Source organism: Scheffersomyces xylosifermentans, assembly GCF_036884685.1.
Source record: "Scheffersomyces xylosifermentans strain CBS 12540 chromosome Unknown RJT20scaffold_3, whole genome shotgun sequence".
NCBI classification, from domain to species: domain Eukaryota; kingdom Fungi; phylum Ascomycota; class Pichiomycetes; order Serinales; family Debaryomycetaceae; genus Scheffersomyces; species Scheffersomyces xylosifermentans.
Genome location: NW_027042941.1, coordinates 958,686 through 986,520, shown reverse-complemented (window position 1 = coordinate 986,520; position 27,835 = coordinate 958,686). Strand labels below are relative to the sequence as shown.

General features: G+C 40.2%; 9 protein-coding genes across 9 annotated transcripts; 4 read left to right on the top strand and 5 right to left on the bottom strand. All coding sequences in view use genetic code 12, as the record gives it.

Annotated features, from left to right (window-relative positions):
- Positions 1 to 32: 32 nt before the first annotated feature.
- On the top strand, positions 33 to 1,601 carry RJT20DRAFT_134252 (glutamyl-tRNA(Gln) amidotransferase subunit; the record flags this gene model as incomplete). The annotated part of the gene is made up of 1 exon (XM_064918292.1): positions 33 to 1,601. The coding sequence occupies one exon, from the start codon at positions 33 to 35 to the stop codon at positions 1,599 to 1,601; it is 1,569 nt and encodes a 522-aa protein (XP_064775027.1).
- A 262-nt stretch (positions 1,602 to 1,863) lies between these two features.
- On the bottom strand, positions 1,864 to 3,090 carry RJT20DRAFT_36088 (GTP cyclohydrolase I). The gene has a single exon (XM_064919827.1). The coding sequence runs from the start codon at positions 2,951 to 2,953 to the stop codon at positions 2,126 to 2,128; it is 828 nt and encodes a 275-aa protein (XP_064775026.1). The 5' UTR covers positions 2,954 to 3,090; the 3' UTR covers positions 1,864 to 2,125.
- A 533-nt stretch (positions 3,091 to 3,623) lies between these two features.
- Positions 3,624 to 8,170, bottom strand: SSD1 (mRNA-binding translational repressor). The gene has a single exon (XM_064919826.1). It carries the CDS (start codon positions 7,952 to 7,954, stop codon positions 4,007 to 4,009), a length of 3,948 nt encoding a protein of 1,315 aa, XP_064775025.1. The 5' UTR covers positions 7,955 to 8,170; the 3' UTR covers positions 3,624 to 4,006.
- A 3,634-nt stretch (positions 8,171 to 11,804) lies between these two features.
- HYS2 (DNA-directed DNA polymerase delta subunit) lies at positions 11,805 to 13,491 on the bottom strand (the record flags this gene model as incomplete). Its single annotated transcript, XM_064915847.1, has 2 exons — positions 12,140 to 13,491; positions 11,805 to 12,106 (listed from the first exon to the last, which is right to left on the bottom strand). Exons 1-2 carry the CDS (start codon positions 13,278 to 13,280, stop codon positions 11,805 to 11,807), a joined length of 1,443 nt encoding a protein of 480 aa, XP_064775024.1. The 5' UTR covers positions 13,281 to 13,491.
- A 611-nt stretch (positions 13,492 to 14,102) lies between these two features.
- Positions 14,103 to 16,035, bottom strand: HAS1 (ATP-dependent RNA helicase). Its single transcript, XM_064916906.1, has one exon. It carries the CDS (start codon positions 15,989 to 15,991, stop codon positions 14,276 to 14,278), a length of 1,716 nt encoding a protein of 571 aa, XP_064775023.1. The 5' UTR covers positions 15,992 to 16,035; the 3' UTR covers positions 14,103 to 14,275.
- A 320-nt stretch (positions 16,036 to 16,355) lies between these two features.
- RJT20DRAFT_127047 (putative RNA helicase) lies at positions 16,356 to 22,309 on the top strand. The gene has a single exon (XM_064916905.1). It carries the CDS (start codon positions 16,417 to 16,419, stop codon positions 22,234 to 22,236), a length of 5,820 nt encoding a protein of 1,939 aa, XP_064775022.1. The 5' UTR covers positions 16,356 to 16,416; the 3' UTR covers positions 22,237 to 22,309.
- On the bottom strand, positions 22,310 to 23,462 carry RJT20DRAFT_127045 (uncharacterized protein). The gene has a single exon (XM_064916904.1). It carries the CDS (start codon positions 23,073 to 23,075, stop codon positions 22,380 to 22,382), a length of 696 nt encoding a protein of 231 aa, XP_064775021.1. The 5' UTR covers positions 23,076 to 23,462; the 3' UTR covers positions 22,310 to 22,379.
- Positions 23,463 to 23,802: 340 nt separating this feature from the next.
- RJT20DRAFT_127043 (uncharacterized protein) lies at positions 23,803 to 25,118 on the top strand. Its single transcript, XM_064916903.1, has one exon. It carries the CDS (start codon positions 23,858 to 23,860, stop codon positions 24,959 to 24,961), a length of 1,104 nt encoding a protein of 367 aa, XP_064775020.1. The 5' UTR covers positions 23,803 to 23,857; the 3' UTR covers positions 24,962 to 25,118.
- Positions 25,119 to 25,634: 516 nt separating this feature from the next.
- RJT20DRAFT_36053 (uncharacterized protein) lies at positions 25,635 to 27,295 on the top strand. The gene has a single exon (XM_064919825.1). The coding sequence runs from the start codon at positions 25,947 to 25,949 to the stop codon at positions 27,129 to 27,131; it is 1,185 nt and encodes a 394-aa protein (XP_064775019.1). The 5' UTR covers positions 25,635 to 25,946; the 3' UTR covers positions 27,132 to 27,295.
- The last annotated feature ends 540 nt before the right edge of the window (positions 27,296 to 27,835 follow it).

Sequence of the window (27,835 nt, the reverse complement as noted above, 5' to 3'; positions counted from 1 at the left end):
ACCTAAAAAACACACAAATCAGGGTCAATGCGATGTTAAGATCGTCAAGAATACAGATACGGCCACGATGTGCTATAAAAACTACTTTTAAACAGGTTTCATCGGACCCTTGTTTTGCTCCAGCGTCTTTCTTCTCGCTAAAACGTCTCTCCACCACGAGATCACACTATGAACAATTGGATTCCACGAAAGATATCTGGAATAGTTTGATATCTAAGAGGAGTGGTCTTTCAAAGACCATCGAGGATACCAACCATCGTATCGGAAGCAATGCTGAACCATCAAACAAAGAGAATGTCACTACTACTTCTAATGGCTCTCTTGTCAATACATCTTTCGTGGTGAAAGATAATATCACAACTACTCAAGAAGAAACGACTTCTGCTTCGCAGATGCTTCTGAACTATAAGAGTCCGTTTAATGCAACTGTAGTATCGTTGCTTAGTGCTGAAGGGCTGAAATTGGTAGGAAAGGCTAATTTGGATGAATTGGGAATGGGATCATCTTCTACGAATACGTTCTATGGACCGGTAATTAACCCTTTGTATTATAAAGAAAACGACGATAACACAAAACATATTGCTGGAGGATCTTCTGGTGGTTCTGCTGCTGCAGTTGCTGCAAAATTGGCTACTTTCAGTTTGGGAACAGACACAGGTGGTTCTGTTAGGTTACCGGCAAGTTATTGTGGAGTTATTGGATTCAAGCCAACATATGGAAGAATTTCTCGATGGGGAGTAGTTCCATACGCTCAGACATTGGATACAGTAGGAGTGTTATCGGAAGATATAAATATAGTAGAGAAAGTCTACAGAGTACTTAATCAATACGACTCGAAAGATCCTACTTCTTTGCCTGAGAATACGAGACAAGAAATCATCACTACAAAGACGAGCGATTTAAGTTTTTTGACGATAGGACTACCAGAAGAGTTTATAATAGAAGACTTGTCAGAAGAAGTCAAGGAGATTTGGGTTTCTGTGCTTGCAAATTTGCAGAAAATGGGTCATAAAGTTAAGACGGTTTCGATTCCTTCCATAAGACATCTGTTACTGGCATATTACACACTTGTAACAGCAGAAGCAGCATCTAATCTTTCACGCTATGACGGTGTTCGATATGGCTATTCAGTGGATGATATTCAAGGGTCTGCTCATGATATGATTGTTGCCAACAGAACCAAGGCATTTGGCGCTGAAGTTCAGAGAAGAATTTTACTTGGGAATTACACACTTTCGTCAGACTCGGGGGATCATTATAAAAAGGCAACTCAAGTACGCGAGAGGCTAGTTAAGGAATTCAATCAAGTTTTCAACTTACCACATGCCCTTGTTGCTGACGACATCGATTTGAGCACAGGCAAATGTGATATCCTTCTTTCACCAACATCCATAGGAAGTCCACCACCTATTGAAGAATACTTGCAGCAGACGGAAGAAAACTTCTTGAATGCATACATCAATGATATTCTTACAGTGCCAGCCTCTTTGGCAGGATTACCTGCCATCTCATTACCATTTGGAAATCACGGAATACAAATAATGGGTCAATTTGGAGACGATGACACTGTTCTAGCACTTTCTAAGTCCTTACTTGACTAGCTTCGTCCCACGAAGAAGTCACCATTGCATCCATGGGTGACACCATGGCCAAATATGTAAATACTATGTATATTTCTGTAAATAAACACTCTAGATAAGATATGGTTCTTCTTTCTCCTTGTGAGTGCTAAGAACTGTTTGATAAAATAAGTATGAGGTGTTGAATATCATAAATCATTATAACCACTAATTAACCGGGACGATAATAAGGAATAAAAAAAAGGGAGATGACGAACTGAATAAATAAAAGCCCATATGGCTTCTAAAGTTTAAATGTATGCAATTAATTAGTTTACTGAGATAAACGCATCGAAGAGACAGTTGATGTTTCTCTGATGGTGGTGGTGGGTGGACAAAACAAGAACAGTGGGAGAACGGAATCCTTTTTTGATGAAGAACAGGTCGGGCAATGTAATTATACTTTTTAAATCATATTAATACAACACAGCTGTAGAAAGGGAAAAGCAAAAGCAAAAGCAACTATTCTTATCATAAATGAATTCCTGTTAGCCGAAGTCGACGTTTTACTTTCTTCCAAGTAAAGTCAAGAATTCCTCTCTTGTCTTCTGTTGGTCTCTGAAGCATCCAAGCATGCAACTGGTGGTTGTCAGAGAGCCTGTCTTTTGGACACCTCTACTAACCATGCACATATGAGTAGCTTCTATAACAACAGCAACTCCTCTTGGTCTCAAGATCTCACTAAGAGCCATAGCAATCTGCTTGGTCAATCTCTCTTGGACTTGGAATCTTCTGGCGTACATCTCTGCTAATCTGGCCAATTTGCTGAGACCTAGTACTCTCTTGTTTGGGATATAAGCGATGTGAGCCTTTCCAAAGAATGGCACCAAATGGTGCTCACATAAGGAATAAATCTCGATATCTCTTACTATGACCATCTCATCGTGGTCTTCTTCGAAAACAGCTCTCTTAATCACATCTCTGATGTTATCTTCGTAACCCTTGGTGAAAAACAACATAGCACGAGCGTAACGTTCTGGGGTTTCTAATAAACCCTCTCTATCGACATCTTCTCCGACTTCTTCCAAAATAACCTTGACAGCACCGGCGATTCTGGCTTCTCTGGCGAGAGCTTCTTCTGGTGTTTGATCGATACGGCCTCTAGCACCACGAGAAGGCCACGACAAACCGTCGCTGTCAATTGGTGGGTTGAGGGTACATGGCGAAGCAACTCTAGTTTGAAGGGGAGTTCCTACGTAGAAATCGCTGCCTGTTCCGCTGAGTTTCGATCTTTTGATTGGTAATACCGGACGAGGAGAGAACGTACCGTTGATGTCTTCCTTTTCACCGTCATGGGACGTATGCGAATTTTTATTGCTGGTGGACTCAGACATTGCGGTTACTGGCTATGCTACAACCGGTTTTCTGGCTACAAGAAACGACGGCAAACACCTTTCGTACGTGATCGGAAACAACCGTTTTCCAATTAAAAGAAGAAGTTGAAGAATTTCGTGCCGCCAAAACTTTTCAGGCATAGAAAATTTTCAGATGTCAAGAGGGCACGTGACGAGATTGTTAAGGAAGTCGTGGGGGGTCGTTGAAGAGGTGGGAAAGGTGTAGAGAAGGAATGTAAGGTGGGAGAGGAGGGGGGGGTGTGCAATGGTTGTGGGAGAGGTGGGAGGGGGAGGTTTTAAGCTTTTGGAGAGTTTTAAAAAAAATGGTGAATGAATGGAATAGTGATGCAGTAAAGAGTATCATTATTAAGAAGCAAAGTAAGTATGAGTAGTATGGAATGAGTGGTGTGGAGTGAAAAAATGGAGTGTAAAGTGAATTGAAATATGAAGTGTAGGTGACAAATTAAGTGTAGGTGAAAAATGAAGTGTAGAGTTAATTACAAGAATGGCGTGAATTTTCAGTGCAGAGAGCTATTGGAAATTGCCAGTGTAGAGTGAATTAACAGTGTGGAGTGAATTAACAGTGTGGAGTGAAAAATGAGGTTTTAGTGCAAAATGAATTGTGGAGTGATATAGTAGTCCATAGTTTAAGTAGAGAATAGATCTTCAGAAAACGTTGTAAGCAGCACATGTGATATATCATCGTATATGGTAGCACCGTGAACTGTGATATGACATTCATTGATAATGTGATTCACCAATGGTGTCTGATCTCTGTAAATACAGTATAATCTTAATATCAACTACAGGTCCTCAACACAAGGTTCATTACTAAATTATGTATTAATTATGAGAGGTAAATAAATCAAATGCAGAACTAACTATGATGAGAAATGAGAAAAACATGAAGTGGACTATGGGGGCACTGAGAAAACTCGTGAATTCGTAGAGTCAATAAATGAGGGAGTTACATGAATGTACAATTAATGTAATGTGGGGGACAATGTAGCCATCACCAGAATAGGCCACTCGAGTAAGCACGAATAAACATTCTTACTCTTCAGCAAAAGGGTTCAAGATTCTCACGGTCAAACAAGGCAAAGCCATTCCAATCTCTGCCCTGATCAACACTGGAACCTGTGTCAACTCCCTAATTACTTGAATGTATGAATCTCCTTCGATTCTGGTGACGGTGTCTTGTAAGTATGGGGCTAAGCCACCAAATGAGTCGCCAGAGCCATCCGTCTTGAGAAGAGATGACGAATTAGTTCTAAGACTCTTAGGGAACTCAGATTGAGTAGGCGAAGAAGGCATGGATCTTGTAGAATCCTTGGACGTAGAACTCAAATTCTTGTCTTCATTTTCGCTAGTTTTAATTGATGGAATTATCAATGATGGGGGCTCCAAGTTCAACTTTGCTAACTTTTCAATGATAGAATCGGTAGTAACGTTGTTCTTCTCCAAAAGCGTCTTGTTTTGGATTTTGGCGGCTTGGAGTGCAGAAGTCCTGTACTTGTTCTTAATGGAGTTTCTGTATGATAATGATGATTGCTCATCTGGGGGTATATAAGTGGCTGAGTCAATGCCCTTCTCCCAGTACAACTCCAAGGTTCTGGAAATTTTATCAAACTCAGCCTTCACCAATGGCAATTGATCTCCGTGAACCCTCTTTTCAACACCGAATTCAGGGATGAAGACATCAAAAGAGGATTCATAAACTTGGATCACCGTACCCATGCAGAGTAGTTGACCAGCTGATTCACTAATTTCATTGATAGTCTGGGACAAAAGCAAATGAATTGCTTGGGCTTGAGCATTGGCAGCACAGTCCTTCTTGAAGTTACAGTAATCTGCTGTAGCTTTGAGAGCTTCCAAGTCTCCTTCCTCATCAGATTTATTCAAGACACTCTTTAACTGTCTGTGTACAATCAAATCAGCATATCTTCTTAAAGGTGCTGTAAAATGCGTATACAACGGAAGGTTGTAGTAATAATGAGCGTAACTGTCGGGATCTTGCTTACCAGCAACGTAGTATCTACCTCTAGACATGCACTTGTACAATAATGTCTCGACACATTGTCTTTTCACAGGGTCATCGATTGCTAGAATTGAGCTCTGAAGAGTAGATGAGTTGGTAGTGTCAATTTTAAATCCCAAGTTCGTTGCTTTCCTCAAAAACGTCTCCATCTTTTGAAGAGTAGGTAAAGGATGACGACGTAAAAGAGCCAGGTCACCTAAACCTGCTTGAATCTTAGCAGCAACAGCATTGTTCACCTTATGTGAAATTTCGGCAACAATATCAAATGCGGCAGAGTCCTTGAAAATATTCAAATTCAAGCGGACCTTCTCGTCATCTAACTGGTCCAATAGTGTTAAGTTAGGAGAAATACCAAGTTCTCTGTTGTTAAGTCTTTGACGACGGAATTCTTTAGCAATGAGACCAAAGGTAGTAACATAGTCACAAGTTGCTGAAGAGATATTTTCAATTGGTCTGCCATCAAGGATAGCATCAAAAGAATCATAGTCGACAAGCTGCTTAGGCACTATGATTGACTCGTGAATGTACAAATCCTCTACTTCAAAATTGGTAGTATCAATCTCGAAAACTATGGAAACAGCTAAGTTCCTTTCATTCTCTTTGAATGACAAGAGACTATTGACTTGTTCAGGGAATAAATGGGCAACTTTCTGTGGTAAAAACACAGACGACGAACGCTTCTTTGATTTACGGTCAAGTGTTGACCCTGGTTTCACAAAATATGAGATGTCAACGGCATGGAAACCTAATTCTATACGTGTGTTTGAGAGTCTTTTCACGTGAAGAGCATGGTCAACAAATGCACCCGTTTGAGTAAATGCAATGATATAGTCATTAATATATTCAACTCTCTCGGGGTTGGACAATTCAGCTTCAGTAGAAGGCAAGTCGTAAATGTTACCTGTTGCATCACTATATTCATCAGGGTATTCATCACAAAGGAAGTTATTATCTCTTAAAATGGAATCAATTTCTGTGTTTGGATCCTCGATCTTACCTAATCTGCTGACCAAAGTACCAAATGGATGCAATGAAGTAATTGGCCAACGCTTGATGGAAGCAACAAAAAGTCTGTCAGCATACTTCTCGTGGTTCTCCACAAAGTCTTTTGGAGCTTGCTCTGTAGGAATAGCAATAAGTGGCACTTTCTTGTCTGTTGGCTTGAACCAAACAATTTTTGGTGATTTTGGTGTTTGCACAGTACTTTCCTTACCGCTCTTCTTATCTTTGGCTGCCTGGGCAGCTTGTGCTGGTCTCAAAAGTCCCAAGGTACCTGCGAACAACTGACCTGGAATACGGTCGACAACAGCAACGACATGACCAGCATATAATGGCTTGACTTCGTCGTTGATTTCTTCTTCCTCCACAAGAAGCAATGACTGACCCTCAACTTCAACATCGTCATTCTTCTTCATTGTCGGACGTTGTTTCAAGGAGCCTCTTCTGGCCAAACCTGGGGTACTTTCCTTCTCATCTTCATCGGCTGCAGCTTGATTAGTGTTGAAAGAACTCTTGCCTGCACCACCCTCTATTTGAGCAGAAGATGTTGCATCATTGTGGATATCGTCGTTTAAAGAACGAGAATTCAATGTGTTATCCTTTCTTCTCTTCTTCTCCTCCTTTTCTTTCTTCGAGTCCCAAACTTCGTCAACAACAAGTAATTCAACTGCAACAAGGTCTCCCTCCAATGCTCTATTACGATCCTTAGATCCACAAATGAAAATGTCGGCATCAAGAAGGCCATCCGTAGAAACGTATGCGTCGGATCTATTCTTCTTATTAACTCTTAAAATACCAGTTACCAAGCGTCCTTCGTTAATCAAATCTGGCAAAGACAGCTGTGGAAGGTAAGGGGCAAAAAGCGACTTACGTCCATTGTTGGCAGTGTTGCCTTGATTATTGTTACCGGAGTTTGGCATGAATTGAGAAAGCGAGGAAATGGAGCCACCATACGAACTGTTCCGTGGCTTGTGTCCTGGTACAAAATATTGCTGGGGTGGTTCAAGAGAGGAACCTTGTCTGTTGTGGTAGTTATTATTAGAATTATTATTGTTATTATTATTGGTGTTGTTATTGTTGGAATTGTTGGAATTGTTGTTTTGGTTATTGCTGTTCAGGGGTTGCTGTTGAGCTCTCCAGTTGGAGTTGATACCATTGTCGTAATTTCTTGAACCACTTCTATAATGAGATGCTCTTCTGTTGTGGCCCCTTTCAGGACTTTGACTGATGGTGAAGTTCGGAGTAGGGGGTAACAAATTATCGGCAGATGACGAAGCAGGGAACTTGAAGGATTGTTGGCCGTAAGCAAGAGATCTAGAGCGATTATGCGTGTAAGAACTTGATGACGATGGCGGGGATACAGAATCGTTGTCATCAGAAGATGAGGCTGGAAACTTAAATGATGTGATGTCATCTCCACTTACTGCTCCAGAACTTGCCACAGAACTTCCTCCTCCACTATTATTAGTGATGTTATTACTGTTATTTCCGGTGTTAGTCGGAGTTGAGGGACTTAAAGAAGATCTGTTGGTAACTCTTTGATTTGCAGCCGCTTTAATAGCTTCGTTCAATCCCAAAGAATGTCTCCGATTATGCCCTTGGGCTTGATTGTTATTTGAAGATCCTGTTCTTCTGTGGTTCTGATTCTGATTGTTTCCAGAATTATTGATGGAAGAAGAGCGAGAATGGGAACGGAAGTTCGTAGGTGGAGGCATCAATTCGGATTGCGATTGTTGCAGCTGCTGCTGTTGTTGCTGGTTGGCAGGATAAGAGAATTGCTGTACTGCAAGTTGTTGTTGCTGCAAGATCTGCTTTTGTTGAGCCTGAACTTGTTCAAGTTGGCGCTGAAGGTTGTATTGCTCAACCATGAGCGTAGTAAGCTCTGAAGGAGAACGGCGGTGAGCAATATGTAAGTTGCGGGGTTTCTTAGTGCCCGGTGGGGCGTTTGGAGGATCTTGACTCATTTCGTTTCGTACTATTGGAATTGTAGATTCGAATAGTTCTGGAATAGCCAAGGAAAGGCAAAAAAATGTGGTAGATGAATTTTAATTAGATTAGAATGAAATAGGTCGGCGATCGGTGACTATTAACAATTGCAGTAGAATTAAATTAAATATCAATCGGATTTGGAGGTTATGGAGATTATGGTGATGACACGCGACGGCGACTTGGCTTGGGGTGGTATTAATTCACAGAAGTCGTGTTGCAGATGAGCTAAGGCCTTGTAACGAGTCAATTCAGCACCAAGGGGTATTAAATGGTATAAAATTGCTGGGAAACAGAAGATCTATAATGGAGCTGCCAATTCTAGCACTAAGGGACGAATGGCAGGTTCAATGAACGGAAGAAGCTAAGTTCTTGTTTCAGTGTGTAACAGCACCTCCAAAGCAGGTGGTATGGTTCTGGATTGGAATAGCAGCGAATTCCTGAGGTTCTTACAGCCAATGGATGTGGCGACTAACGGACACCAAATGGCGGCTAATGGGAAAGGAATGTGTTCTGGAAAAGCACGGCAAGTATCGATCAAACGGGCAAATGGATGTGGGGGGAATGAGTGGAAGAACGGTGAGTTTTTCAGGCACTCTGGTGGGATTCGTGGCGACTACGATGTTTGATGGATGAACGCTGTTTTGGGGTGGTGGGACGACGGCAAATTAACAGGTGGTTAAAGAAAAGTGACAACTAGAGAAACAAAAATTAACCGCTTTCCAGTTTTTTGGTTTTTTTAGCGACAGCGAAAAAATGAGAATTGGTGAGAATCGGGGCTACGTCCAACGAAGTTCTCACGAAAAAAAAAAAAAATAGTGAGAGAGTGAGGGTGGAAGGGTGGAAGGGTGAGGAAGTCTAAGTGAGGGAGAGGGTAATATTGAGTAATTGAGTAATTGAGTAGTATTTAGTAATATTGAATTGAGTAGTATTTAGTAATATTGAATTGAGTAGTTGGGTACTATTGAGTACTATTGAGCAATATTCAATGCTATTCAATACTATTCAGTTATACTAAGTAATCAAATAATACTGAGTAATATTGAGTAATATGGAGTAAGTAGACAAATAAAGACAAGATTAATGTGTGTGGCAGGACTGCGTGTGTGGTGAGGAATTTTTGTTAACGAGGCCCCAAACGGAAAGAGCAGTAGACAGGGGAAGAGGGGAGTGTTCTTCGTAATTAATGTGGGCAAGGGAGGCTGGAGAAATGTGATTATAGAGGGTTAAAGCGGGTGAGACAGGGTGAAAGAGAGAGGGAGAGTGACAGAAAACACACAACATCATAGTGACACAGTGACACAGTGACATAGAGAAACAGACAAAAGACAGAGAGATGATGATTACGAGGTTTTTTTTTTTATTTATTTTGAAGAAATGTGTTGTTATGTTATGTTAAGAAATAATTTATATATCGTCAGGGGACTCCCAGAGGGTTACACAACCGTATAGAGCTCTATGCTGTAGAAGAATTTCCAAAAAGCTCTAAAGTTCCAAAATCTTCAAAGCAATTGAACAAATGAACCAATTGAACAATTTTAGCAATTCTAACAATAGGAACAATCAACGGACTCCCCAGTTAGTCTCATGGTTCCCTTTCTGGCTAAAGGATCTGCCTCCCCCAAGGGTCTGTGTAGGGGAATATTAGTGCCAATGCGACATCGTGACTCGCAGAATATCTCGTTAGTCAGAGGCTGAAAACTGAGATGGGCACTGCAAATTTAGGGAGAAGACGCAGATCTGATGTGGGTAATTTGGCTATGACGTAGTGGCGCGGTAGCCGGCGGTAAGACAAATGCGACAGGTATGCGAGCCGGTGAGTCGCGACGGTTTTGATTCTTGGATTATGGGGCAACAGATGTCGTGAATTACTCGGCATCTTGGACTTCGGTTATCACAATGAGTGGTATAACCCACAGAGCATGAAAATATCCAACCATAAAGGGTTGGACAAGCAAATTCGTCGTCTAATTGCTTTCCCACACCGGTTGCACATTGACGTTCGGCTTGCAGATTTTTTCATCCTCTCATGCCTTCTCTAACCGTGCTGTCGCCTGTTCCTACTGGCACCCCACCCTGGATCTCCCTAGTTTTATTCTCTCAGCCTCGCACTATGAGGAAAATTTTTTCTCCCTACCGTCCCGCATCCAGCGACGTTTTTTCGAATGACGCTGTGCAGAAAAACATGATGGCAAAAGCTCGATATCCAGGGTATCACTCGGGCATAATGGCTTGTGGATGAAATGATAATTAGCCCCTAATTGGCTCCTATTCCGTTACCGTGCTGGTATTTGCAGCAGGATTTCGTCGGCTGCATAGGTATGGCCTAGACCCGCTTATTTCTACATCGGCGTACATTAGGCGCGTCGTGGACTCGATAGTGACGAAAATCCCCGATAGAACGAATCGGTAACAAATTATTGGTGAGAGTTTTTTTCACTAGCCGAACCAAGTAGAAAATTAGATACTGTGCTAGATTGTGCCCCACATTCTTTTCTTTGACAATCACTTCAATTGTTCCTTGGTGGTTGCCATCTACAACATCGCCGCCTCAAGAATAGGTGTTCTTTTAGGGCTTTGATATTTAGGTAACCTGGTGTAACCATCCCCATTATCAGTTCCTCAAATCCCTCTCCGCAATTACGCCCACCGCCAAACCTAGATTTGTGAGCCCTTCTCCACACAGGAATAAGTCTCCTGCAGCACGATATTATTGGCCCAGCCACATGTGCTGGGCACGAACGTACACGACTGGGACAAATAATAACGAGAAAAATTTTCAGGGGGTCGCTATTGGGGCGACCTCTCGCGGTACCGTAGTGAGGGACGGCAGTGGGTGCTCTCCCCACGGCAGCGTAGTAGTTTATTTTGCTGTCGGCATTGGAAATAGAAACGTCACAAGAGGTGTCACCGAGATAGTAATTATATAGAAAACGGGTGAGAAATCAGATAGAACCACATGTGTAATTCCCGTAGAAATACTACTAGTTTTGTTCCAGGTGAAGTGTTACATCCGATTTCAGATTCTATACGGCATCCTATTTTCTTCCTGTGGCCCATTGATGACTGCCATGCTATCCCCATTCACACTTATGCTCCCTAAAAACAGTTCGTATCGTAATTCTACTGAGATTTCGCAGTCCCCACTAAAATTCACGGAATTCGCTGGGTCTTCTGCGTAGGACCAGCGTCGTGCTAATAATAGCAGCAAAAAAGTGCTGCTAAATTTAGTTGGCATGAGAGTTCCCAATACGGTAATTGTCTCAGTATGGGAGTAATGTATGGTGATGTAGTATGAGGATGCATTTGAGGTTCATGTTTCGTTGGGTTCTATTGCAATTGTAACAATATTTATGGGGAGGGAAAAATTGGGTTTGAACACTTTTGGAAAAGGAGACAGAGTCAAGGGGAACAAGATAAAATGAATAAGAATATTATGGATGCAATTAAAGTTATAAAAATACGTAATTTCTTTTAGATGAAGATGGAATCCTCAAAAAGGAACCCTGTCAAGATCATACTCACTTGATACAATTGCCATGAAAGCTCTTTGCCAGCAATCACAACTCAAATTATTGAGCAATTACCTCGTATTATGACCGAACTTATGCATGCACAGATGAATTTCTGAAAAGGACGTATTAAGATGCCTTGGGGTATATGGTGATTGTGGGAGTCACCATATCTCGGCTAAGTTTTTTCTATTTTTGGGTGCAAATGGGGTTTTTGAAGTGTTTATGCCACTAACAATCAGGAGAAAGAAAACTCGAAATGATGCATGTAAAGTCCTCTCAATGTAAAAGACTTAATACTTGTGTACATGCAACTCTATATCTCTATCTTAACGACCTCTGTCTCTAATGATTCCAAGTCTAGTATGACAAATTCACCAGTTTCGCTAAATTTTGGAACGCTGATTATTCTTACAGTTCCCCCGTTCTTCAATGGAATAGCTTCACTACCGTACTTCATTTGGTTGCCAGCAAAGTAGACATGTGGAGTCTCGTCAACAAATGTAAAAGGGTCTTTATCATTGAATGGATAGCAGTACAATGTATCTGGGGCTGTCGGTATAAAATTTTGCCATTTGATATGCGATTCCATGATTGTTAGAATAAGTTTGCTCAATGCTTCGTCTTCGTCGTCCTTTCCAGGAAATTTACTCTTAGGCAAATATTTGAGAACATCGTCAACATTTTGACCAGACGTACCCAAAATCCTCAAGTTATCTATATTGAACCAATATGGGTTTGTTAAACTTTCCAAGTACTCTCCATTTAAATATTGAGCATTTTTGCGGAAGAGCGATCTATGCATTGGTTGTTGTGGCAAACAAATCTCAGATAAGTCGTTATTACCTGGCATCACTGACACTGGTAAACTGATTAGTATTTCACTTAAGAATTCGTCAAATTTGATTAATGACTCAGGATTGTATTGCGAGATATTCTTGGATCCATAATTATTAGTTGTTATGAAATCACGATTCTCTCTGTCACCTACCTCTTGAATTGGCTTTATTGAATCGCCGGCAATTATTAATCGCGTAATAGAACTTGTATCATTGCTGTCCTCACTCAGACCCAATCCACCAATTAAGTATTGCTTTAATATTTCCAAACGTAAGTCGCCTTCTACTCCTTCGTCTATGCTTAATCCCGACACAATGGCGATTTTCTTGTTGCTTCCTTCTAAATTTGACTTCAATGGTTTTTGAGGTGCAGCTTCAGGATATACAACATCCATAATCTCAAATATACCAGCTTGTATCTCCATTCCCAACACTGCAACTATGCAACCTGTGACTAGGATATTTTTGTCTAAGAATCCTTCATTGTGCAATATGGCTCTTCCTGATTCGTCTTCTAACATAACAGTAATCGCCTCTTCGTCATCTCCAACGTAACTATCTGGAGGTATAGGCAAGACGTCATCGACACCTTTGTCTACATCTTGTAAGATATTTAATTTGTTCTTTAAATCACAGAAGACTGTACCTATCACCCAGCACAATTGCCCGCTGGTGATATCCAAGATTTTATCCTGTCTTCTTATAGTTTGACCATCTATCTTTCTTGTTCCATCACCCCACTTTTGAAGAGCATTATCGAAGATTCGCTCTTTGAGCTCTTTGAACCGATATTGGTACATTGAAAAGAACTGGTGATCATATTTACGTTCATTTGAAGCAATTGTGAATTCGCTGCGTTTTGGGTAGTCACTTTGGTATTCTACCGTGGCTCTAGTAGACACTTCACCCGGCTCAGAGACGCCTTTATTGAGGTAATCAGTATATTCCACCATCACTTAACCCCATTCAAAATGTTATTCTGAACCGTTTTTCGAATTTTTAAATTTGAAATATAGATTATAGACCTCGCAAAACTACAATATACTACCTTATATCAACCAAAACCTCTTAATAGCCTCTAAATACTACACTTACCAATGAAAACCAACTGTTTCTTTAAGCAGCGAATTTTGATGTTCTGAATTTTTCGGGTTCTTTTTTTTTTTGACGCGTTTGTGAGTGTATGGTAGCGCCGGTTTTATGTGGTAGCGCTGATTTATGGTGTTCCAGAATTCCTGAAGTTGGTGGTGGTATGGAGGGGTTATTAATGGATAGATTTTAGTGGTGAGTACTGGAGATAGTTGGTTATAGATAGTGATAGTCCATTGTGGCAGTAGAACTTATGAGAGCTCTCATGGGTTAAGTTTGGGCTATGAAAGAAGTTTTATTTTGTGCATTATGACTTGTATAGAATTGTGTTTTATATAGTGTCTCATATATTGGTGTCCTTATAATTTTTGCAGCACCTTTTTGCAGCTAAAATGTGTTAGTATCATTTTACTATTAATTGGTATCTTATACTTATAATTGAAATATATTACTATTAATTATTATCCTTTACTATTAATTAGTGTCTTCTGCTAATAATTGGTGTCTTATACTAGTAATTAGTATCTGTTACTATCAATTAGTATCGTTTACTAGTTGTTTATACTAATTAGCATTTTCTATTATTAATTAATATCATTTACTATCAACTAGTATCTTTATCAACTTTTATCTTTTACTATTAATTAGTATCTTCTATTATTAATTAATATCTTTTACTATAATTAGCACCTTCCATTATCAATTAAAATCTTTCACGACTAAACTACAATCAAATCACACCTTTACTATTCTAGTGTACATTCATGTATGTCTTTTTACATATACTACTCTATTTATCTCAATGCAATTACTTTGTAGGTATCATTTTGGGAGCTTTCCCGCTCATGATCCCAGTCACTTATGCTCTTCTTTGCTTCTTGTGCTTCTTCTCAATGGATTTACCACTGGCGCCGATGCTAATATTCACCTTAGGAGGAATGTCAAATCCATAGGACTTGGCTACCTTAACTAAGTCCAATTTGTCTATCTGGTATACTGTTTTTAAGTGGTGGGAAGCGTAAGCTTGAAGATATGCGCGGTAACCATCCTTAGCAGATTGGTGCAACCAGTAGTTGCTCTTGATCAACTTGGTTAATTGGGAATGTATGTTTACAATCTTATTGGTAGGGAAGTCGTACTCGTTCAATGGAACATTGGCAGCCTTCAAGTATCTCAAGAATCCCAATTCAGATGGGGTCAAGAACATCAATGATTTACCCTTACCATTGGAACCTCTGGCAGTTCTACCGACTCTATGAATGTAGTCTCTTGGATCATCAGGTGGATCGAATTGAATAATCCAATCAACCGATGGAATATCCAACCCTCTAGCTGCGACGTCTGTACAGATTAAGGTACCTTGCTTGGCATTACAGAATTCGAAGAAGGTGTTGGTTCTCTTCTGCTGCTTTTGTTTACCGTGCAAGTCCAAAACTGGCAAGTCGATATAATTCAACAACTCACCAAAGTACTTGACAGAGTTACATGATGAAAGGAAGACAATTATCTTCTTCTTGGAATACTTCTTGAGGAATGAGAACAACAACAAGAATCTCTTGTCAGAGTCGCAGACTACGTAACCTTGTTCCAAACCATCAGCAGTCGATGCCGAAGTCTCTGGGACAACATTTATATATAATGGACCAGGTCTCAACGATATTCTGGCCAAGTCTTCCACCTTAGTGGTCTGGGTGGCTGAGAACAACATAGACTGTCTTTCTTCCTTTGGTAATATTTTAATGATCTGCTTCATCTCATCTTCGAAACCGATTTCCAAGATTCTGTCAGCTTCGTCAATAACTAATGCTTTCAAGTTCTTGAAAATGAATCCCTGAGTGTTTTGCAAGTGATCCAAGAGTCTACCTGGAGTGGCAATCAATAAGTTGACACCCTTGGCCAATTTCTCGGCTTCTTGTCTTCTGTTGGCACCTCCGATAACAATACCAAAGGTTTGTGTGTGGTGGGCCATAAGTTCTCTGGCAACACCGAAGATTTGTAATGCTAATTCTCTGGTTGGTGAGACAACGATAACACCAGTACCGTTTCTTGGCTTGAACTTCAATGAGTACAACATCTCGATAGCTGGAATAAGAAATGCCAATGTCTTACCGGAACCGGTTTTGGCAGCACCCAACACATCTCTTCCTGCTAACAAAGGAGGAATAGTTTTAGCTTGAACTTTAGTCATAGTGGTGAATCCCATTTCCTTGATGGCCTTCATTGTTGGCTCAGACAAACCGGCATCTTCGAACTTGTCGTTGTCTGCGTTTGCTTCATCTTCTACAACTTCTGGTCTGGTTAATTCATCGTTGATCTCTTGTTCTCTCTTTCTCTTTTTTTCCTTCTTTTCGTTCTTTTCAGCTTCTGGATCCTTAACGTCTACACCCAATAACCCGGCAACATCCTCGAAATCTTCATCCAATTCGTCTACTAATTGGTCCTGATCGACTTCTTCATTGTCTTCCTCATCGTCCTCTGCGACGGGTTTAGGCTTGACAGTTTCCGCGTTTTTTGCTGGTTTGGCTTTCTTGTCTTTCTTGGAGACTGACCCCCTTCCTGTAGAACTTTTGGCCATATTATTTGCTCGAACTTACGGTTTCTTCCTAGTACAAACTGAACACTTAAACCACAATCGAATTACTGCTAAATAAATTTTGAAGCGTCTTAATTTTTTTTCAGTCTCATCTCGGATGTTTCACGTGATGGAGATGCGTCTCATCTCAGTCATGTGATTACATGTCATGTTCCGTTGTATCATGTGATACTTTACCACCTGACCTGTGATCATATGATACAATTTTGATAAAGATTTTTGAAAAATTGTCATATCTCACGTGCCCCAGATCATGTGACTCGGATCTTTCTATGATTCATAACTTTTCAGATTTCCAGGTTTGTAAGCGTTGCAAATTCCTGTGAATTAATTATAATATTATATAATTCCTTCTTCTATCTTTGTTTTTAGTTCTGTAGATATATATAAACGAAGATAGAATTACAATGGCTTCGTATACAGTAAGTTCGACCAAGTCATACATGCAGGCGATGCAGCCAATGATAGAGATGTTGAATAGTCTCTCAGTGCCTCTGCCAAAGGATGCTAAGAGTCCGAGTATAGACACTGAGAATAACAGAATAACGCCATTGGATAAATTGCTCGGGAAATTTTCGTCTGTTTCGACTGAAATCTTGGACACGATCAGCAGCGGCGGCTCTAGCAAAGATAGCTCTGTAGTTAGGGATATAGAAAGCGAATGTGAAAGAATAAGCAAGTCCAGAGGACAAGACGACGGAGAGACATTGGCCATAATTAAGGCAACACTCGGTGATGATGTAGGCGATGAACAGTTGCAATCTGCGTTATTTGATATTCTTGGGTTTGAGGAATTCGAATTGATTTCGAAAATCGTTCAAAATAAGCATTTATTATTATCCAGCGGTGATAACGATGATGAGGAGCCTAAGCTATTAACACCGGCCGAAAGAGCTCAATTGCTCATAGATAACCATCGCAACTCTAAGAATCAAAAGCTTGCACCAAAGTCATTAAGACAGCAATACCCAAATGTATTTAAAAATGCAGATGTAAGCAATATGGTGGCAATCACTGGTAAGAAGTTCTCATTACCAGTAGGAACTACTAGAGAATCGCATGCAACTCATGAGGAGATAATAATACCGTATCCAGAACAAAAGGCAAACAAATGGATATCTGATGATAAGTTGATCAATGTTGCTGATTTGGATTTCCTTTGTCAAGGAACTTTCAAGAACTACAAGACAATGAATAAGATGCAAAGTTTGGTATATTCTGTTGCCTACAACACAAATGAAAATATGCTCGTATGTGCACCTACTGGTGCTGGTAAGACGGATGTCGCTTTGTTGACTATTTTGCATGCCATAAATCAATTTGTTACTGAAACAATTGGAGAAGATGGAGATGTGACCGTAGATATCGATTACGACGAGTTCAAGATAGTATATGTTGCTCCATTGAAAGCATTAGCAGCAGAAATTGTGGAGAAGTACAGCAAAAAGCTTCAATGGCTAGGAATAAATGTAAGAGAGTTAACAGGTGATATGCAATTAACGAGACTGGAAATTATGACGACACAAATTATTGTCACAACGCCTGAAAAATGGGATGTTGTCACTAGAAAGCTGAATGGGGACAGTGAACTAGTCACAAAGGTAAAGCTCCTTATCATTGATGAAGTTCATTTGTTACATGAAGATCGTGGTTCTGTCATTGAGACCTTGGTTGCTCGTACTTTAAGACAAGTGGAGAGTACTCAGCTGATGATTAGAATTGTTGGTCTCTCTGCAACCTTGCCAAATTATATGGATGTAGCCGATTTCTTAGGTGTCAATAGGCACATCGGTATGTTCTACTTTGACCAAACATTCAGACCCGTCCCATTGCAACAACAATTAATCGGGGTAAGAGGTAAATCTGGTTCTAAGTTGGCAAGAGAGAACATAGATAAGATCGCTTATGACAAGTTAGTGAATTATATCAGTCAAGGATTGCAAGTCATGGTATTTGTACATTCGAGAAAGGACACGGTAAAAACAGCAAGAACTTTTATTCAAATGGCACAAGAACACAATGAGCTTAATGTTTTTGATGGTTCGGAGTCCGAGTCGTACCAAAAATTCAGCAGAGAAGTAACAAACAAAAATAGGAATAGGGACATGAAGGAATTGTTCCAGAATGGTTTTGGTGTTCACCATGCTGGTATGCTACGAACTGACCGTAATTTAACAGAAAAGATGTTTGAAAGCGGTGTAATTAAAGTGTTATGTTGTACTGCAACTTTAGCTTGGGGTGTTAACTTACCGGCCGCTGTGGTTATCGTGAAAGGAACTCAAGTTTATGACGCAAAACAGGGTGGCTTCGTAGATCTAGGTATATCTGATGTCATCCAAATTTTTGGTCGTGCTGGTAGACCACAGTATGAGAAATTTGGTACCGGTATTTTATGTACTACAAGTGATAGACTTGACCACTATGTGTCATTAATCACGCAACAGCATCCGATAGAGTCAAAATTGAGTGAGAAGATCACTGATAACTTGAACGCAGAGATTTCTCTTGGTACTGTTACAAACATTGATGAAGGAGTACAATGGTTAGGTTACACATATATGATGGTCCGTATGAGACAAAATCCTTTTGCATATGGTATTGACTGGAAGGAGTTGAAGGAAGATCCTCTTTTGACTAACAGAAGAAGAGAAATGATAGTTACTGCAGCCAGAAGACTTCATCACTTGCAAATGATTATCTTTGAAGAAAATTCTGGAGCATTTACACCGAAGGATTTGGGCAGAATTGCATCCGACTTCTATTTGTTAAATAACTCCGTTGAGATCTTCAACCAAATGCTTAATCCGAAGGTTTCGGAGGCAGATGTATTATCAATGATTAGTATGAGTAGTGAGTTTGACAGTGTCAAGTTCAGAGAAGAAGAACGAGAGGAATTGAAAAAGCTCTTGGAAAACGATACTCCTTGTCAGATTGCAGGTGATGTCGATTCCGCTCAAGGAAAGACAAATATTTTGTTACAAGCCTTTGTCTCGCAAGCATCTATTAAAGATTCTGCTTTGATCTCGGACTCTAACTATGTTGCTCAGAACTCTGCTAGAATTTGTAGAGCACTCCTTTTGATTGGAATCAACAGAAGGTGGGGTACCTTTATGAAGATTATGTTGTCAATATGTAAATCTATTGATAAGAGAATTTGGGCATTTGAACATCCTTTGGCGCAATTTGACTTACCGGAACCAGTTTTGAGGAATATCAAGGCCAAGAATCCATCCATGGAAGCATTGAGAGATATGGAATCAGGAGAATTGGGAGACTTGGTTCACAATCATCGTATGGGCAGTGTATTGTACAAGTTAATCAGTCGATTTCCAAGCATTGATATAGATACTGAAATATTCCCCATCACTAGTAATGTTATGAGAGTTCATGTCAGCTTGGAACCTGATTTCGTCTGGGACGAGAGATACCATGGAAATGCTCAAATTTTCTGGTTGACAGTTGAAGAATCCGATCAGTTTGAGATCTTACATGTTGAGAAGTTCATATTGGGTCGTAAGCAAATGAGGAGTCCTCACGAAATGGACTTTATGATTCCTCTTGCAGATCCTTTACCTCCTCAAATTGTCGTGAGATTAGTTTCTGACTCGTGGATAGGTGCGGAGTCACTTCATACCATCTCTTTCCAACACTTGATACGACCCTCTAACGAGACGTTAAGAACTAATTTATTAAGATTGCAACCATTGCCAGTAACCGCATTGCACAATCCAGATATTGAAAAAATATACTCGCTGAAATTCAGGTATTTCAACCCAATGCAGACGATGACTTTTCATTCGTTGTACAATGACAATTCGAGTGTCTTTGTCGGATCTCCAACGGGTTCAGGTAAGACTGTTGTTGCTGAGTTGGCCATCTGGCATGCGTTTAAGGAGTTTCCCGGGTCTAAGGTAGTCTATATTGCCCCAATGAAGGCCTTGGTTAGGGAAAGAGTGGATGACTGGAGAGAAAGAATTTGTCGTAATACCAGCTACAAGTTAGTTGAATTGACCGGTGACTCTCTCCCAGAAGCAAAGGAAGTAAGAGAGGCTGACATTATCATCACTACTCCAGAAAAGTTTGATGGTATCTCTCGTAACTGGCAAACAAGGAAGTTTGTTCAGCAAGTCTCCTTAGTCATTATGGACGAAATCCATTTATTGGCAAGTGATCGTGGTCCCATTTTAGAAATGATTGTCAGTCGTATGAACTACATTTCTTCTCAGACAAAGAAACCAATCCGTCTTCTAGGAATGTCTACGGCTGTGTCGAATGCCTTCGATATGGCCGGTTGGTTGGGTGTGAAGCAAGGATTATTTAACTTCTCCCAATCAGTGCGTCCAGTTCCATTGCAGATGTACATTGATGGATTCCCTGATAATTTGGCATTTTGTCCTCTCATGAAGACTATGAATAAACCGGCATTTATGGCTATTAAGCAACATTCTCCAACAAAGCCTGTTTTGATCTTCGTGGCATCTCGTAGACAAACACGTCTTACTGCCCTCGATTTAATTCATCTCTGTGGTATGGAATCAGACCCTCGAAGATTCTTGAAGATGCCTGAGTCTGAATTGGAGGAGATCTTAACCACTGTAAAGGATGATACATTACGCCTTTCTTTACAATTTGGAATGGGTCTCCATCATGCTGGTTTGGTGGAATCAGATCGTCAAATATCGCATAAGTTATTCGAGGCAGGTAAAATTCAGATCTTGGTAGCCACGTCCACTTTAGCTTGGGGTGTCAATTTGCCTGCTCATTTAGTCATCATAAAGGGTACTCAGTTTTTTGATTCAAAGATTGAAGCATACAGAGATATGGACTTGACGGATATCTTGCAAATGATGGGTAGAGCTGGTCGTCCAGCGTTCGATACTTCTGGTATAGCTATTGTTTATACAAAGGAGTCTAAGAAGATGTTCTACAAGCATTTCTTGAACGTCGGATTTCCGGTTGAATCTTCTTTACATAAGGTTTTGGATAACCATATTGGTGCTGAAATATCAGCTGGTACAATTAAATCAAGACAAGAAGCCATGGACTTCTTGACATGGACATTCCTTTACAGGAGAGCGCATAATAATCCAACGTACTATGGAATCGAAGACATGAGCACAGCAGGTGTCTCTAAGTACTTGAGTGACTTGATTGATCAAACAATCGAGAATTTGATGGAGTCCAAATGTGTTTTATTAGGTAGTAAGGATGAGCTTATCCCCACTCCTTTCTTACACATTTCATCCTATTACTATCTCTCTCACAAAACTATTAGAAATGCCGCTTACAACATTAGCAAAGAGTCGTCTTTCAGAGACTGCTTGAAGCTCTTGTGTGAAGCTGCTGAGTATGATGAGTTGGCTACACGTCATGGTGAGGAATTAATTAACATGGAAATGTCACAAGCTATGAGATATCCAGCTGAAGACTTAGAATGTGAATACATCTGGGATCCTCATGTGAAGGCTTATTTATTGATCCAAGCTTTTATTAGTAGAGTGGAGTTACCAATTGCTGATTATGCTCAAGACACTGTCTCTGTTTTAGATCAAGCTTTGCGTATTTTACAAGCTTACATTGACACAGCATCAGAGCTCGGTTACTTGAAGACAGTTTTGACATTCATTGAGTTAATGCAATGTATTAAACAGCGTTATTGGTATGATGATGATCCTGTATCAGCATTGCCTGGATTGAAGTTGTTCCCATTATCTGAGCTGCTGAAATCGGACTTGGAAGCTGTGGGAAACATGAATACTGGAAGATTGTTTAAATTTGCTGAAACTCTTGGAGTAAGAGGAAATCTTTCAGGCCCGGAATCAAACAATTCTATGGAAGACGTGGTAACCGATGATGGGGCCAGAAGAGAATTTGTTCGAATTGCATCACATTTGCCAACTGGTGAATTTGCGGTTAAGCAAGATAATTCAAGTACCATTTCTGTGGAATTGAAACATAACAACATGCCTCTCAACAAGGACTTTAAAATGTACTGTCCTCATTTCCCCAAGCAACAGAGGGAATCATGGTTCGTTATTGTCTGTGATGTTGCCAATGATGAGTTGCTTTTGGTTAAAAGAGCATCTCCAAGAATGCATGGTAAGAAGGGTGTAGTTTCATGCACTGTTGATATTCCGGAAGATTTATACGGAAAGGAGGTCACAATAATGTGTGTTAATGATGCCATCAAGATTAGTTACGAAACACCATTTTCATTGAGTGTCTAAGAAAGTACTATAGCAGAATGAAGTCGTCGGAAGTAACTGCTTTTCGTCTTCTATAGATAGCTGGCATTACATCGTTCAGTTTCTCCTTTCTTATGGATGCAACTTTTATTCTACTATACAATATGTCTATAAAATGCACGAATCTACTCGAAGAAATCGTCTTCTTCTGGTTCCTCGGTTCTGACTTCTGGAGCGTCGATCTCTTCGGATGCCATGTGTTGGTTGTCGAAGTCGACCTTGACTGCCTTACCTTGTACCACATCTGAGATGGCAAATGGAAGTCTGTCGGACTCTATTAACTGCTCCACTTCCTTTCTAAACTCTCTTCTTCTTTGTTCTGTCATTTGCATACCCTTCTTAGCCTTTGGATTAGAAGCGTCTACTTGGTCGTTTTCTTTAGGATTTGGATATAACGATATGTATTTTTCTGTTTTAGGAAACAACACCACGTATGCGACGTCTATTTCACTGTGCTTGACCTGTTTTCTGGCCTTTTTGATATCTTTCTTGACCTCTGTCTTGGATATTTCTTCCAAGTGCTTGGTGGCCTGCTTCAACTTTCTGATAGCTTTCTTCTTCTCGAAGAAACGCACCATGTGGTATTTTTTGGAGATTTCCTTGGCCTTAAGGTTGAACTGGGTATTTTTTAAGTCCACTTGTAACGCCTTGAGAGCTCTTTCGTTATTAGTTCTGACATCTGCTGGTAACTTCTCTTTTTTCAAGAGCCTTTCGATGTCTCTTATCTTCTTCTTCAATTTGGCGGCTCCTCCTCCCAAAGCTCCGGCCACTTCAATGGAGGCCCCATTCGGTCTTCTTCCTTTAGCAGCTTTCCCGGCCATTGTATCCTCGTGTATCTATGTTTAAACGAACACTAGATCACTTCGTTTCAATCCATAGATGATATCTCATCTCCTCAGTAATTTTTCAAATATATATTTTTGGGGCATCTTTGGGTCACGTGATAATGTTGAATTGATCCGGGGGACCGGGGGTTGTTTGCATGGGGAGTATTGTATATAGGGAGAGGGTGGTATAGATGGAGGATGGCATGGATTTGTTTGTAGATGGATGGTGGTAGGGGAATGTATGGTGTAAGTTATGATGGTGTAAGATATGATGATATAAGTTATATGATAAATTCTTGTTTTGTATGTAGATGGCCCAATAAAGGTAATCTGTGCAAATGAGGGCACTTCTTATTTTGTCTCTACATACTTACAACTTACATACTTACAACTTACATACTTACATACTTACATACTTACAACTTAAATTCTTCTTTCTTCAATGGTTTGTGATCATACTAATTATACCCACCCACCCATTCATGTTTTCATGCTGAAACTCCTTCTCTCAGCAAAAAATGGAACCAGGACCCCTCTTATCTTTATTTTTGCATCTTCCTATCATCCACTAATCAACTTCCGATCTCATCCATTTACACCCACCCCCGGTTCTCAGCTTGTTTTACCCAATATCCATTCCTGCACACACCTATATAGAAACTTTTCAGTTCCAATGAATCACTATGAAATCATAGCAGTTTTGATGATGTTTTCTTATCGTGTAAGCGTTGTAGTGGGAAAGAGCGTTTCGTTCTAAGAGAGAATTGTAATTCAATATGGGTATTATAGAGAAAATTGCTCAAATTGAGCAAGAATTGGCGAGAACGCAAAAGAATAAGGCTACAGAGTACCATATTGGACTCTTAAAAGGTAAGCTTGCGAGATACCGTCGTGAGCTCTTGGAGCCGGTTGGCGGCCTGGGAGGGGGTGGTGGACAAGGATTCGAAGTTGCCAAGGCGGGAGATGCTCGTGTGTCGTTAATTGGTTTTCCTTCGGTCGGTAAATCGTCGTTTTTGAACAAAGTCACCAATACAAAGTCGGAAGCTGCTAATTATGAGTTTACCACTTTGACATCTGTCGGTGGTATTCTTGAGTACAATGGTGCTGAGGTCCAGATTGTGGATTTGCCAGGTATTATTAAGTCCGCTGCGAAGGGTAAGGGTAGAGGAAGGCAAGTTATAGCAGTTTCAAGAACCTCTGATCTTATCATGATGGTGTTGGATGCTACCAAAGGAGCTGACCAAAGACAAATCTTGGAAAACGAATTGGAATCTATGGGTATCCGTTTGAATAAACTGAGACCAAACATCTCAATTAAAATGAAGAAGACTGGTGGTATCAAGATGAACTCTATTTCTCCACCAAAATATTTAGATGAGAAATTCGTAGCCTCCATTTTGAAGGACTATAAGATTCACAACGCAGACGTTCTTGTCAGAGATGAAAACGTTACAGTTGATGACTTCATTGATGTCATCAATGAGCAGCACATCTCATATATCAAGTGTTTGTACGTCTATAATAAGATTGATGCTGTGTCATTGGAAGAATGTGACAGATTAGCCAGAGAGCCTAACACAGTCGTCATGTCGTGTGAGCTCGATTTGGGAATTGCAGACTTGAAGGAGGAGATATGGAGACAATTGGATCTCTTGAGATTATATACAAAGAGAAGAGGTATTCAGCCCAACTTTGGCGACCCTATGGTTGTGAGAAGTAACTCAACTGTTAAGGAAGTATGTGATGCCATTCACAGAGACATGAAGAACCAATTCAAATATGCTTTAATTTGGGGATCCAGTGCCAAACACTCACCACAGAAATGTGGTTTGACCCATCCTGTGCACGATGAAGACGTTGTCGAGATTGTGACGAAGTAGGCAAAGCTGGAGTTTGAAAGTATGAGGTGAGTGTTGAATAAAACACGTATAATTAGCATGATATGTCAATAGGATTGTAATAGGATAAGTTATTGATTGAATTCGGGGATTTTTTGTAGAATACAGTGGTGACCATGTGTAGCATGGGGAGGTATTTCAGTGGAGTGTCAATGGGTTAGCCTATGGAGTAGCTTATATATGTCGGAGCCGGTCTATTTAATATGTAAAACTTGCATTTCCATATTCGGGGAGTGCTTGGGTAAACCTACCTTTCCATATTCATTGAATATTCATTTCCTAGTATATATTAATTCAACATATATGTATTTATAAATTGGGTGCAAAATGCAATTTATTGAAATTATTTGACACGATTTCTCAAAATTTTCACACAAATGTACAATGATAGAATATGTTTCCACGAAAACATTAAAAAAATACTTCTTAGAAGACATCCCATACTACTTAATCACACACAACTCCGACCTTTCTAACATAATATATCAATACATTCAACCACCATAAATCATATCAAGCTCATCCTCCGTCACACCATCGCACCTCCCAAATCCCAACCAACTTCACATAATAAAATGTTTCACAATACGCCTATATGAAGAGTGCGCGTTAACATATTTTATAATATGCAATGACAATAATAATAATGATGGTAATGGAGGTAATAATGATTCAAGAAAGGATTAGTGTTTATTCTTTTTGCAGCTTCTTTGGTTATAAGGGTTCGTGATAAGAGTTGGTGATAAGAGTTGGTAAGACTTGTTTTGTTGGTAGTTTGGTGGTACGAATTGTTTGTGTGTATTTATTGGATACCGTTTAAGAAGAAGTTTTTTGCTGCAACTGTCGTTGTAGTTGTCGTTATTGTAGTTGTCTTTATACTTGTCTTTATTGTTGTCGATTAGATTGTAAATAGACAGGTAGCTGGTGTATCGATTGTCTTGGTTATATAGTCTTCACTGGAATAGAAATGGAAAAGTATAGCGATCTACCAGATATAGAGACCAACTCCCAGGACGTGTTTGAAACGTCAGATCTAGAAAGCGATCTTGATCTTCCCCATGAAGACGTTGGTAAGAGTGAGACCGACAACGAGGAAATAGATCGTGGCATAGATATCAACACCAATGAAGCTCGAAGCAAATTCGCCAATAGCATAATAGTTGGTTCTGGCAATGAAGATTTCCTGGGAACGGTGGTAGTTCCAGTACTAGGAAAATCAGGCTATTTGGTTGAGTCTGTTGAAGAAACAAGAAAACAGAAATTGACAAGAATAGCTAGGGAATTGGAGGAATTGAAGGTTAGTGAAGATTCTGGAAAGGATGAAGTAAATGCCCCCGAATCCACTCAAATTAAGAAGTTGCTGGACCAGCTCGAACTGGTGCTATCGAACGACAAAGTCACCGATAAAGTGAACCTTCATGGTCAACAGTTAAAGCAACTTTTCGAACAGGTTTCACGCAATGTGGCCAATACTGGAACACTTCAGAAATCGGAAGAAAAGCGGGAAATCGTGAATCCATCGGAGGTGCTATCTCTTGAAGCAAGGATTCACGATTTAGAGAGCCTATTAGGAGCTGATTCATTACAAAATTTGCATAGAAAGCCGGGTAAGGTCAACCCATATGATTCCGTAGCTTCAATTCAAACTCATTTGAATGACTTGAGTAGGAAGGTCAACATAGTGCATAATCCAGAATACCATATTGAACTAGTGTCCCGAGAAATCGAAGCATTGACGACGAAGATGGACGAATTGGAGTCAAAACGGAAATTTCAACAAATACGAGAGTCTGCAATTGGGAAGACAGATACTAAAGCAAACAGTACACCTTTCGAGAAAAAGATTGATGAGTTATATAAAGCTTTGCCCAATTTTGAGAAGTCCAATCAGGTGGTTCCTTTGATACTCAACCGGCTTAAATCTTTGAATACTGTGCATTCGGACTTGGCTACGACTACGCAAACCGTTGGGCAACTAGATCGGATCTTGGGAGATTTGAAAGAAGATTTTCAAAATTGGGATAAGAGTTTGAATACTGTGAATGAGAACATTGACAAGTATGAGGTGAATTTTGAAGAGAATAGGGCGTCTATTACGAGACAGATAGACGAGTTGGAGAGAAAGGTGATGAAGTTGGAAAATAAGCAGTAGAGTGGAAATGCTGAGGATTTTGAGTTGGAGGTTCATCCTTTAGTTGGATTTGTGGAATAGTAGGCGAAAGCAGAGGTCGTTTTATGTTGGGATGTTGGGTATCACACCCAGTATCACTGTATGGCTTTGAAGAGGAAATGTGCCAGGGGATAAAGTCTCTTCTTTATTATTGGTTATAGAGGCTGGCCACGTCAGGTTCTCGTTTTTGAGAAATATCTATCTTCCTGATAGAGATACACACAGAGTTGATAATTCCAGATTGCTCCATTTACTACTCCCTCCCAAGAGTTTTACGACCCATGTATACGATAATATACGGCATTTTACATGTACTTTTTATACCTAGAAGTTGAGCTCTTTAACTCATTTGCAACTTGTTTCCAAATAACCTCTCTTTTACCGTTTCAGCCCCGTCATTCTAGCTTAATCGCCCTTCAACACTACCATTATTTCTTCCAAATTTCGCCTAGATTCTTGCTTCAATAGTTGCAATAGTAGCAAAACTTGCCCTAATTGTCCTGCTTGCCCCTCCAATACCAACGCCCACCCGAATGCCTCTCAATTCTTGCACCAATACTTCCAATACTTACCCCACCACCATTAATCCATCCCACTGCCCCATATTCTTTTTGCAATCGATATCCTGCATTTAATTTACACTCTGTTCATGCCCCCCACAAAAACAGGTCGACTTGGAGGTCCCC